This window comes from Nematolebias whitei, chromosome 3 (assembly GCF_014905685.2).
Source record: "Nematolebias whitei isolate Nwh7 chromosome 3, NemWhi1, whole genome shotgun sequence".
Classification (NCBI taxonomy): domain Eukaryota; kingdom Metazoa; phylum Chordata; class Actinopteri; order Cyprinodontiformes; family Rivulidae; genus Nematolebias; species Nematolebias whitei.
This window is the reverse complement of record NC_056500.1, coordinates 23117024-23130221: the sequence shown is the minus strand read 5'-3', so window position 1 is coordinate 23130221 and position 13198 is coordinate 23117024. Positions and strand designations below refer to the sequence as shown.

General features: G+C 40.2%; 1 protein-coding gene across 1 annotated transcript in view; it reads left to right on the top strand.

Moving 5' to 3' along the window:
- mier2 (mesoderm induction early response 1, family member 2) overlaps positions 1-6568 on the top strand; it is a 25178-nt gene extending 18610 nt beyond the window's left edge. The window contains exons 10-11 of the mRNA XM_037674256.1: positions 2542-2684; positions 6145-6568. Coding sequence (XP_037530184.1) covers positions 2542-2684; positions 6145-6539 — 538 coding nt within the window. The 3' untranslated portion in view covers positions 6540-6568. The remainder of the gene's footprint in view (positions 1-2541; positions 2685-6144) is intronic.
- Positions 6569-13198: the final 6630 nt, after the last annotated feature.

The following is a 13198-nucleotide window of genomic DNA, read 5'->3' as shown; positions in this document are numbered from 1 at the left end:
ACATCATTTTCAGACCCCTTTTTGGCATCTGCATTTGGTAGCAGGCCAAATTGAAAAAAGACCGTACAGAATAATGTGGTATTTTAATTTCACAGCAGAGAAAGCTATGTAGTCTCTGTGAGTAGGTCCAGGAAAAAAATATCAGTATCTGTATCAGTTATCGACCAAATAAGTTTTAACATCAGCATATCGGATATTGGCCCAAAAAAATCCATTATCTTGCGTACCTAGTATTTATTATATGTCCTATGTGTCATATCGGTGTGGTGCAAATATAACTCTGATATCAGACAGATAATAGATCTGAATCCAAACACTTTTACAAAAAAACGGTTAAATACAACACATAAATAATGTTTATTAACCCATTCTGCATTGAAATATTACATTCAAATTTATTAAAGCTTTAGCAGCAATAATTAAAACCAGCAACATGTCATTAATTACACATCAGTATTTACAACTGCTGTACCAGGTGTAGGCACTAAAACAATACACTTATCTTCAGAATAATTTCTAATATGATCAACACATCTTCAAGGTCAAAGTCATAAATCTAGGTCAAAGTTCAAAAAAGGTTGTTTTTTTTTTGGGGGGGGGGGGGGACCATAACTTTTGATCCGCTGAAGATAATTTAATGAAACTTGATACACTTTACGCATCATCACAAGACAGAATGTTGCATATACTTTTCATCACTGCAGTTTCAAGGTCAAATTCACAAATCAAGGTTGATTGTTATACAAAGTCTTTGCTTTTTAGAGCCATAACTTCTGATCCGCTCAAGATAATTTAACAAAACTCATACCCATCCATATCATCACTAGACAGCATGTCACTTAATGTTGTCATCTCCCCAGCTCCAAGGTCAAGGTCAATAAATCAAAGCCAAAGTTTATACAAGGCCCTTGCCTGTCCTGGGCCATTCAAGATTGCTGTTTAACTGCAGAAACGTTTGGTGACAGATGTACAGTAGTCCCTCGCTACTTCACAGTTCGTTTATCGTGGACTCACTCTATCGCGGTTTTTCAAAATAAGATTGGACATGACACACACACAGTTGGCTGATTGACGGATGAGCTGCACGATTGGCATGAAATTTTTATTTAAAATGAGTTATTTAGCACCTGCTGCACCTCTGTGCAGCCCATGCTGCAGGATAAACTTTGTGCTGCAGCTGATCAGCTGTTCACTGTACAGAGCAGAGAAGTGGGCGTCGCCAAGAAAGCTTGCAGGTGGTAAAGAATAGATGAAGCAGGGAGCTGAAATCATGACATGCTGTGCTCTTTTAGAGCGTTTAGGGTTTAGAATATTGCAAGAGTTTGAGAAGGGTTTAAAACACCTTTATATTTATATATATATATATATGTGTATATATATGTATATGTGTGTGTGTATATATATATATGTATATATGTATATATAACACTACTTACTACTTGTACTGCTATTCCTACTTTGCGGTTTCACTTATCGCAGGACTTCAGGGTACGGATCCCCCACAATAAACGAGGGACTACTGTATAATGTTCTGTATGTGGTACACTTCTTAAACTTCACATTGAGTGACAAAAGGTTTATAATTATCTACTTCTTTTTATACTTTATTTTAGTCATTTAGGTTATGCATTTATTAAAAGTAGGTTACATATAAATGATAAAAAATAATTTTACAAAATAAAAAAATGAAAAATTTGAATAGGATACATACCAAGCAGTAAACCTGTTTGTTCTGTAGATTTACTTTTGGCCACCAGAGCAACCCAAACCAGTCAGAACATAGACATGAACAGCTGGGAGTGTTCTGGACTGTCTGGTATGAATATGTTAGTAATAGATTGTTTTGATTTTTTTGTTTTTTAGACCTGTTGGTTGTGAGATGGCTTCCTTGGATTCATCCCAACCAAAGTTAGGATACAATGGTTGCCGGAATTTCAACAAATAGAACTAACTTTACCAGTCATAATGGTCATAATGTTGTGGCAAATCAATGTGACTCATTTTGGATAGCTTTTATTTCAGAAGCATCATTATACACTGTAGTCCAGGTGATAAAACCTATAAAAATACACAAAAAAATCATGGTGGAAGGGCTCTTAAAAGGTTTAACTACAACACACTCACAGAACTCCTACAAATTAGTCCAGATGTGATTCTTTTTTTTTATTATTATTGGGGCCAAAATAATTTGTTTACTTTCAATGTCATTCCTGATTTGCAGCTGCTAACTGTTCACTGCTGTTCATTTATTTGTGATCCATCAAATGTGCTTTTTGAAAAATGTATCCGCTCTGAATCAAGCAAGTGCTTGGAGGAAGTAATAAAATAAGTAGTTTTTGATAAAGTCCCATAAAATATATACAGAAACAATCAGATCCTTGAGAAAATGTCACTTGATATTCACTGAACCTAAGTTAGAACATATTACAGTTATGCAGCTCAGTGTTTGCTGATAAAAAAGTTCCTATGAAACCAGTGTGTACTTCAGGTGACAGAACATAAAGTTTGACTTACACACGGTGACTGTGTTATGTGTTTCAGTGAGGATGGAGACCAGGGGGGAGAGGGGGGAGATCTCAAGGGAAGCAACATTTCCTCTGGGATGCTGTCACAAAGCTCTATGGGAACTGGGCCGCTGGAGTCTCCGTTAGCTCCACATGCAAACCTGGATCTAAACAAACAAGGTAAGATTTAAGTATGGCTAACTGTTTGGTTGCTGTTGTTGTTTTTGATTTCTGCTGTAGAAAGACTGTCTGACACTTGCTCTATATAAAATGTACTGTCACAAAGCAACTATTGGTCTGATGACTGCAAAAACAAATAAAAAAAAATGAAAGTTTTAGTCCTAGCTAAAAGTAGTTATGGAGTTTTTAGCTGCTCCGTTTTAAATTATTCTTCAAAAGAAAAGAAAAATCCTTTGTGTTCTAAAGATCTGAGTTTGAATTTCATAAATGTTGCAAACATTTGCTGTCTGTACATAAGCCATTTATACTCTTGTACCATGTTAACTCATTTGATGAGTCATGTTTCTGTCAGTCGTGTTGTACACGGAGATACCTGGTCTTTATTTAGCTGAATTTCTTATTTTGATGTTTTCACATGGTTTGCATTTGATTTTGGCATCACATCTTCATTATGTTTTGTTTTAAATACATTTTTATGTCTCCACACCTTTGTCCCCCCCCCCCCCCCCCTTTTTTGTCAAATTTGTCTTGAACAAACATGTTTGTACATGCATGGATGCATGTGTGTGTGTGTGTGTTTATGTTCATGCTGTGTGTTGACGTGGTTCAGAAGACGAAGGCCACTCCAGGCGCAGACGAACTCCCCGCTTTCTCTTAAAGTCATGATCTCGGTCCACAAAGCCCACTGAAAGCAGGCTGGGCCTGCAGGTAAATCAAACAAGATAAAATAACACAAATCACAATAATTTATCTGTTGTCTGTGACCTAAGTTCATTGGAGCTGAAAGAAGTAAGCTAATGCAAATAGCATCCAAAGAATTGCATGTTTCCTCATTTTCCTCTGTCTTTTTTATTTATTTTAAAGTCATTTGCAGATATTTTCAAGTGGACGTGATCCCTGTGGACTATGATGTTTGCAGATGACATAGTGATCTGTGGTGAGAACAGGGAATAGGTGGAGGAGAACTTAGAGAGGTGGAGGTATGCACTTGAAAGAAGAGGAATGAAAGTCAGCCGTAGTAAGACAGAGTACATGTGTGTGAATGAGAGGGAGGCCGGTGGAACAGTGAGGCTACAAGGAGCAGAGGTCACAAAGGTGCAGGACTTCAAGTACTTGGGGTCCATTGTCCAGGAAAATGGGGAATGTGATAAAGAAATGAAAAAGAGAGTTCAGGCAGGATGGAGTGGATGGAGAAACGTTTCGGGAGTGATTTGTGATAAAAGGACATCAGCAAAGGTCAAAGGAAAAGTTTACAAGACAGTTGTGAGACCAGCTATGTTGTATGTTCCGGAGACAGAGACATGGACAAAAAGACAGGAGAAAGAACTGGAAGTGGCGGAAATGAAGATGTTGAGGTTCTCCTTAGGAGTGACAAAGATGGATAAGATCAGGAATGAGATCATCAGAGGTACAACACAGGTTGAACAACTGGGAGATAACGTTAGAGAGGCCAGACTGAGATGGTTTGGACATGTCCAGAGGAGGGACAGTGGAAATTATTTATTTATTAACCTTTATTTAACCAGGCAAATCCCATTAAGATCACAGATCTCTTTTGCAAGGAAGGCTTAGTCCTGAAGGCAGCCTAACATGCATGTTTTTGGTCTGTGGGAGAAAACCGGAGTACCTGGAGAAAACACACGCAAGCATGAGAAGAACATGCAAACTCCACACAGAAAGACCCCAGGTCCAACCAAGGATTGAACCCAGGACCTTCTTGCTGTGAGGCAACAGTGCGAACCACTGAGCCGTCGTGCTGTCATCATGGAATTCTGGTAGAAGGATGTTAGAAATGCAGCTGCCAGGAAAAATACAAAGAGAAGATATATGGATGCAGCTAGAGAGGACATGGAGGTAGTTGGAGTGAGGACAGAGGATGCAGAGGACAGAGTGAGATGGAGGAGGACTCGCTGTGACTGATATGGACATTTTGGCTATCATCGATACTGATATTGGGAGGGGAAGGCTGATAACCGATAAAATGGCTGAAAATATGTGAGCTTTGTCCATCCCCAAGAATCTAAGTAAACAGCGAGTGGAGCTGGTCTTATTTATTTAGCTCAGCTCTTGGCAGCCATGAAGCTAAGCAAATCAGATCCATGCTAAACATAGTCCCCACTAGGTTAACAAGTGGTGCACTGGTCATAAAAACAATCTTCCTAACGTGCGTTCACATTTTCTATCCTCAATTCACCAAGTGTGTTACATAAATATAAATTAAATAAAGAAACACCCTTCTCTGTTCATTGTTTACACAGTCACATATGGTGAAGGCCTAATTAGTATTGACAGCAGCTGCATTTATTTTTTTATTTTTTTGCAGAGAAGTAAAGAATTCAGACAAACACTGCATTTCGTTGAGGACAACAAAGAAAACGTTACTAACGCTGATATATTTTACCTCTACATTAGATTAATTGTTCAGGATAAAATTTTACTAAGCAATAGCCTTTGCTAAATGTTAGCTCGCTAACTTGAGAGGCACGTAGCTAATGACAAGCGGGTTGGAGGATTGAAGATAATTTATTGTTGTCGATTTATTTTACAGATCAGTAAATATAAACTTTCCATGTTCTGTACAGCAAAATATGCTGCACAATATTGCTCCCTGCTTCTTCTGTGCTGAGAGTGAAAGTGAAACTTAAGTGAATGGTCATGACTTGAAAGTAGTATGCATGCGCCCTATGTTGGGCACATTGTATAATTATGGTGGGTTCCCAGCATTTTAGGGGTGAAAATGAGAAGTGTTTATACAGTATCTGTGCATAATGGGACAATTATCACCGATACAGATAGGTCCCCAAACATATTTATCGGTCTTGAATATCGACCCTAACCCTTCAAGTAGGAACAGCTGAAAGAAGAATCAGTTCAAAATGTAACACTGTTGTAACATAGTGAAAGTTTAAAAACAGTGTAAGCAACTTACTTTTTACATAAATTACAAGATCAGTTCACTTTTTGTACAAGTTAGTAACGAAATATATTGACGGCTTGCAGAAATGTCGGTCTTCACCAAAACCGGGCATGAAACCATTTTTAACAGACACAACGATGATTTATTTTAGTGACCAACTTTATTGTATTTCACATATTTAAATCTGGAATTGCTGATCGAAACAAAAATCAGGAAGTGGTCATGGTCCCATTATTTTACTGCACACTTTCTTGTAAATACGATCTTTAACTGTTTGGCAACTAGCCATTGTACTTGTAGTTTTCAGAAAGAAATCTGACTAAGCTCTGGCTCTGTACAACTGCCCATCACTCTGCAGTTGTCTGATTTTTTTTATTTGAGGTTGCAGTCTGGTCAAATATGCACAGATTTGTAGTTCAACAATAATTTGATGGAATGGATTTGTTAACCCAAATAGGAACTTTAGTAGAACTTCTAACACTTTAAATACGGGAGGTCACCTTTAGATGTTTTCTAAATCTTTCATCTTGCTTCTGTGTGCAGATGGTGAGCTGATGAGGAGTCTGTCAGAGCTGTGTGGTGATGAATGCACTCAGCAGCTGTTCGAGTGTCCGTTCTCTTTCCGACCCGTGGATGACCCACAGGTTCCTGGCTCTGGCATTTGTCTAATCCAGCTCCAGTCTCAGCCCTCGGCACAAAGCCTCGAATGGGCCTCACCGTCCCACCATGACGACCACGGCCTCCTGAACTCCTGCTTTTACCAGCTCCACATGCGAGGTGGACCTTTCGTTTCTGAGGGCTCTGACTGTGACCCAGCGGGTGGTGGGACTCACGCCCCTTGTGGGCTGCAGGTTGAGTTTGGCCTACCTTCCACTACTCCATCAACTGCTGTCCTCTCATCACACTCCCAGGCGTTTGGCAGCCTGCTGCACCCCTAACCCGTCCATCATACCCCCCCAACTGAAAAGGAGTGGTACTTTTTGTAACTTGCTTTACTGAACGCTCTTGAATTAAAAAAAAGAAAAGGCAAAATATTCATTTGCATAGCTTTTTTTCATGTTGGATCTAATGTGTTGGTTATGGTCTTCTCACTCAAGACATTGAAACCTCCAGTGAGGAACATGGAGTGTTTAAAGCTGTGCTTTCAGACGTCGATCAGCTGTATTTCTGTTAATTAGCTGCACCAGAGCTTGGTTGATCGACTCAGAAATAAATGAAAAGCACAGTGTAGATGCTGAAAGCTGCTGTCCAGCTTGTCTGAGCTGAGATTCACAGATGCTTCTGTTTTAATTGATAAGGAAGGACAGATTTGACAGGTACTTGGATTTGTTGATCCTTACATATTTTAACACAAGAGCCATATCTTTAAAATGTTTTGTTGTTCAATCAGTACTTTTACATCTGCATTTTTTATGGTGCACAAGAGGTTCTTCAATGTTTCCAGCTTTTAAAATGGAAATCCAAGCTTCAAGTCTTCTGAGTACATAAATGACTTTTGTTTTCCCTTTTTGATTCTACCTGTCTTACTTTTTGCATTAAAACTTTCACGTATATTGAGTTTACAAACCTGAACACATTTTCATTAAGCATGGAGCCACACAGCAATGATTTTGTAGGTTACTAAAACATTTAAAAATGCAGTCCTTCCTCACAACTTCTATCTGGTTACCCTTTTTTTTATTGTGTTGAAACATTTTTTTCCCCAGAGGAGCAAACTGAAATCAAATCTGTGCATCTTCCCTTTCTTAGCATGCACAAACTGTTTCTCAGGTTCTGCAAAATGGTGTACAGTGTATATAAGTGTATGAGTCAGTAAAACCTCTGAGCGAGCGTCGTGTCGTGCGTCTGATGAGACTGAAAGTGTTTGTATCATCGCAGCTTGTTAACGTGACAGTATTGTGTTTTAACTCCGATAAATGATAAACTGTTTCGTGTTAATCAACTGCTTTGATCTGGAATAATAAGACTGAGTCTAAATGAATGGTGAGATTTTTAGCGTCAGACTGAGGTGGCTGACTGTAAACATTATTTATGGAAGTGTTAATATGTCGTCGTCGTTTCACAGAATCATGTAACGATTTGTGTGTTTGCTCAGATTTACACGTTGGTGAATCCCTAAAGAGATAAAAAGTTTCACAGAAGGAAATGACAGACGCACACCTTGTTGCTGTTTGTCATTTGCTTATTTTATTTTAATATTTTATTTATCTTTGTAATTCTCTGGGCTCTGCCTCTGATCCCTGTTCAGAATCAGATCCAATCTGTTTCACATTCATTTTAATTTTTTTGTTTGTTTACACACACAGGCTTCAATGCAATGCCATGAAGTCAGAAAAAAGGCAGTAGAAATCACTGTTTTATTCTTTACTTTCGCTTATTGTACTTGATATATTGTTATTCCATTGTGTTTTGTCATGATTTTTTTTGTAAAGATTAAAGGAAAAATTAAACGCATCCATGAACACATTGAAACGACTCGCTGCTGTTTGAGTTTCTCGGTACGAATGCTTCTGAACAGGAAAACAAGAATTATCGTATAAGAAAAATTATAAATCTAAACAAATTAAAGTTTTGCTTAAAGCATAGAAAAATGAACATAAAGCTGCTTTATAAGTTATTTCAGTAGATGTGAAATCTGATTTTCTGCTCTAATGACAAATCATTTACTGATGGCACCTAAATAAGACTTTTCCCCTGTAAAGACGTTTATTAAAGCATAATTTAAAGGTGAGATTGTTTTTATATCTGAAACATTCAAACAATGTAGTTTTTGACATGATAAAACTAAACCTTATCACCATTTAAGTAAAAGCTCAGAAATAAGAAAAATGGTCTGAATTGTCTAAAATCTTAAGAGTTTTAATTATTTATGTTGTCATAGTCTTATTTCCAGGTTGTGACCTGACTAACACAGAGCTGTACTCTGAAGGAGTGGCAGACACCTGAACATCCACACTAACCGGTGCACCCAAAGCTGATGTACAGTGTCGTAAATGAACAGGAATTTGAATTAAATGAGCTCACTTTTCTCCAGTTTTAGCTTCTCTCCTCAGCCTCTCGGTCACATTAAGAATAGAATTTAAAATCTTTCTTCTAACAGACAAAGCTCTCACCAGCGAAGCTCCATTTTATTGTATATTAAATCAATGCTCCTTCTTGAATCACCACCCTATCGTGGTGGAGCAGTTTGTGCACCTGAATGATCCTAGAAGCGATACTGTCAGGGTGCAGTTATAATCAAAGAGCGATTTGAAAAACTTGTATGGACAGAAAAAAGCAAGGAGCTCAGTGTCCCTTGCCCAGACATGGGTTACAGTACTGGGGCCCCACCCTGGAGCTAAGCCTGTGGGAGGGCCACATCGGTGAGCACTTAGTGACCGGATCTCTGCCCATGGGGCCCTGTCGGGCTCTGCCCAAACGAGCAACAGGTTTTGCTTTCCTGTGGGCTCACCACCTGCAGGAGGAGCTATACGAGTAGGGCGCATGACTCCATAGGAAGGTGGGCGCCTTGGTGGTCTGACCCTGGCTTACCAAAGCTGGCTCTTGGGACATGGAACATAACCTCTCTGATGGGGAAGGAGCCTGAGCTTGTACACAAAGTTGAGAAGTAGGGCTCACCTCAACGCACAGCATGGAACCGATCTTGAGAGGGACTGGACTGGACCTTATTCCACTCTGGAGTTACCCATGGTGAGAGGCGTTGAGCTGGTGTGGGTCTACTCTTAGCTCCTGACTTGGTGCCTGTGTGTTGAAGTTTTCCCTGGTAGATGAGAGGGTAGCATCCCTGCACCTTTGGGTTGGTGGGGGGAGTGGGGTTCTGATGGTTGTTTGTGCCTACGTGCAGTTCAGAGTATCCGTCATTCTTGGAGTCCTTCGCGGTGGTGCACCAGCTGTGGACTCCTTTATTCTGCTGGGGGGTTTCAATACCCATGTGGGTAATGACAGTGTGACCTGGAGGGGCATGATTGGGAGGAATATCCTCACTGATCTGAACCTGAGTGAAGTTCTGTAGTTGGACTTCTGTGCTAGTCATGGTTTGTCCACCACAAGCACCGTGCTCAAACATATGGGTGTCCATAAGTGCACTTGGCACCAGGACGCCCGAGGTCGTAGATCGATGATTGACTTTGTAGTCATGTCAATTGATTTGCAGCCATTTGTTTTGGAAACTCAGGTGAAGCGAGGAGCTGAGCTGTCAACTGATCACAACCTGGTGGTGAATTGGATCAGATGGCAGAGGACGATGCCAGACAGACTGGGCAGACCCAAATGTGTAGTGAGAGTTTGCTGGGAATGCCTGGCACAAGAACCCATCAAAAGATTTTCAACTCACACCGCTGTGGCTTGAACTGCATCCCAGCTGAGGAGGGAGACATTGATTCCATGTGGACCATGTTCTGCGCCTCAATTGTTGAAGTGGCTGCCTTGAGCTGTGGCTGCAAGGTTGCTGGTGATTCTTGCAGTGGCCATCCTCGAACTCGGTGCTGGACACCCCAGGTTAGGGAGGCTGTCAAGCTGAAGGAGTCCCTATCAGACCTTGTTGGCTGATGGGACTCGGGAGGAATTTGAGGCATACTGGAGGGCCAAGCGGTCCGCAGGTGTGCTGTAGGAGTGACAAATAGCTTCAAGGTGGAGGTGGGATTTCATCAAGGATCAGCTCTGAGCCCCTTGTTTGCTCTGATGATTGGCCGACTAACAGATGAGCTCAAGCAGGAATGCCCGTGGACTATGATGTTTGCAAATGACGTGATCTGAGAACAGGGAACAGCTATACACTTGAAAGAAGAGGAAGTTTCAGCAGTGATTTGCAACAAAGGGGTGTCAGCAAAGGTCAAAGGAAAAGTTTACAAGACAGTGGTGAGACCAGCTATATTGTATGGTCTGGAGACAGAGACTTGAACAAAAGATATGAGAAAGAACTGGAAATGGCAGAAATGAAGATGTTGAGGTTCTCCTTAGGAGTGACAAGGATGGATAAGATTAGGAATGAGATCATCAGAGGTACAGCACAGGTTAAAGAACTGGGAGATAAAGTGAGAGAGACCAGATAGAGATGGTTTGGACATGTCCAGAAGAGGGACAGTGGGCATATTGGTAGAAGGATGTTAGAAATGCAGCTGCAGGAAAAAGACAGAGAAGATATATGGATGCAGTTTGAGAGGACATGGGGGTAGTTGGAGTGAGGACAGAGTGAGATGGAGGAGAATGACTCACTATGGATGGAGACCCCTGGAGAGGGAAAAGCCAAAATAAGAACAAGAAGAAGAAGAAGATGGTAATACGACATATAAAACAGATCATTCAGAAATACTGTACAAGCAAATTCAGCTCCAATTTGTACATTGTTAAAAAAAATTGTGTGGTTTTAAAAAAAATATTTTCTTGTTCCTCACCAAAACAATAAAAAAAAGAGACTGATCAAAGAAATATTTAGTTGGCATGAGATACCAATGTCCACTGCAAAAGACATTCCTTAAAAAAAAAATCATGTTTCTGACATACAAAAATTAATTGTGAGATGTTGCTTTCATCCAAGACAAATAATTAATGCAAAATGCCTAAAAAATGCAACCCTTTTCTTTTTCTGGGTCTCAGGAGGTTAATCAATTCACCACAGGAGCATAACGAAATGTAAAATTATTCAAAACATTAAAGAAATTTTATTTTTTAAAACCCAAAGAAACCTAAAATGACATCAAAGTAACACAGGGAAACTAAAAGAGTCTTGTTAAAATACCTACAGACAGTTATTTAGTTTTTAGAAACTGCTGTCAATTCACAAAACTATGATTTAAAAAAACAACAAATATGTTTAAAATAAAATTAAAAAAAGAGACACTTCTTTGCCAGAGGGGGGCAGAGAAGTCTTTAGTTTCCACATTTACGAAAAGAGGGTTATTTTATGTAATTTCAGACATACAGAGATGGTCATGCAGACTGAATATGTTATTCATGTGATAAGTTCAGAGACTAAAGGGAAACAGGGTTTGGGATGGATCCTGGGGACTTCAGGTGAGAATGTCAACAGGTGTTTGTGTCAGGATGTCCATTTTGTATCAGAGCCCGCTGCCAAAGGGCAAACTGTTTTTGCACGTCTTTGTGTGCGTTTGTTAGCAAAATATCTCTTGAACCATTCATCGGATTTTTATTTAAAAAATTTGATGAAATAATAATTAGATGCACATCTACAGCTCATTAACTTTAGAAGCCAATCCAATTCAAGATGGCCACCACAGCCAAGTGACCTTAGAAAAAAAACCAAAATGGATACAACTCACTCAGTTTCACAGATATTGAGCTAAAATGTGATCAAATTAGAGGCAAGAATACGTCACAATTGTTACTCATTGCAGAAGATCTTTGTTTAAATCTTTAGTATTAAATGTTGGCCTCAATCCCGTCTGTCTGTTAGCAAAATACCCCAAGAACCACTGGTTTAAATTAAATGAAACTTTCAGGAAGCAATCATCGGATCTACTTCTACAGCTCATTAATATTCAGGTTTCTCTTGTAAATGAGTCCCCGAGGCTCAATGGGATTAACCTGTATAAATAAAGGTTGAATGGATGAATGGACGTCTTGAGTCCAATTCAAGATAGCCACTACATTTAAACTATGCTAGCAACACAAAACGGCTATGAGTCACTTTTATAAATAATGAGCTCAAACTGGATGTGGCTCATTAGACTGAAGAAGTCCTTTGGATGAAAGACGAAACATCTCAGCAAAAACAGAAACTGTCCAGATGATCTGAATGATCATTTTTAAACAACAAAGGGCAAACAAACAACAACAAGGGGCCAAGATGGGGGTGTAGATGGTGTAGCAGTAGGGCAGCCAACTTGGGACCAGAAAGTTCAAAGTTCAACTCCCAGCCATTCCAACATGTCATGGTGGCCCTGAGCAAGACACCCAATCCCTAACGGCTCCCCGGGCTCTTACTCTTGCTCACTGCTCCACCTGGGTACATCCCATGTGTGATAGGCTAAATGAACTATTTTGTCATTGTATGGGAACACACAATGATGACGACACATAGCACTTTACTTTACTTGTACGATACATTTTTCCAACACATACATTGTGGCTCCTATGGGCACAAAGCCCAGGTCCCATAAGAAGAGGTGCCATTGGTGGGTTAGGGTTAGGCTATAGAATTGAATTGGTGGAGTGGTGGCGCAGAGGCTAGAGAGGGTGGGCCTGTGATCGGAGGGTTGCAGGTCAACCCCCGGTTCAAGTCCACAGACCAACAACATCAAAATGTGTGTGTAAAAGGTGAAACACCCACACCTGCCTCCACCCTCATTTGCCCCACTCTGGGCACATGAGCAAGGCCCCTATAGCACCCCGCCCCCCAGCTGTGGGGGCTCCCTAGATGGCAGTCCACAGCTTCACATGTGTGCTCACATGTGCAATGGGAAAAATGCCTAGAATTAATTTCCCCATTGGAGGTTATTAGAGTTCAATTAAAGAAATGAATGAAAAATGAGTGGGTCAATGCAAAGTCCCTGCAAAGATAGAAAGACAAACCAGTGTGTGTGTGTGTGTGTGAGAGAGAGAGAGAGAGAGAGAGAGAGAGAGAGAGAGAGAGAGAGAG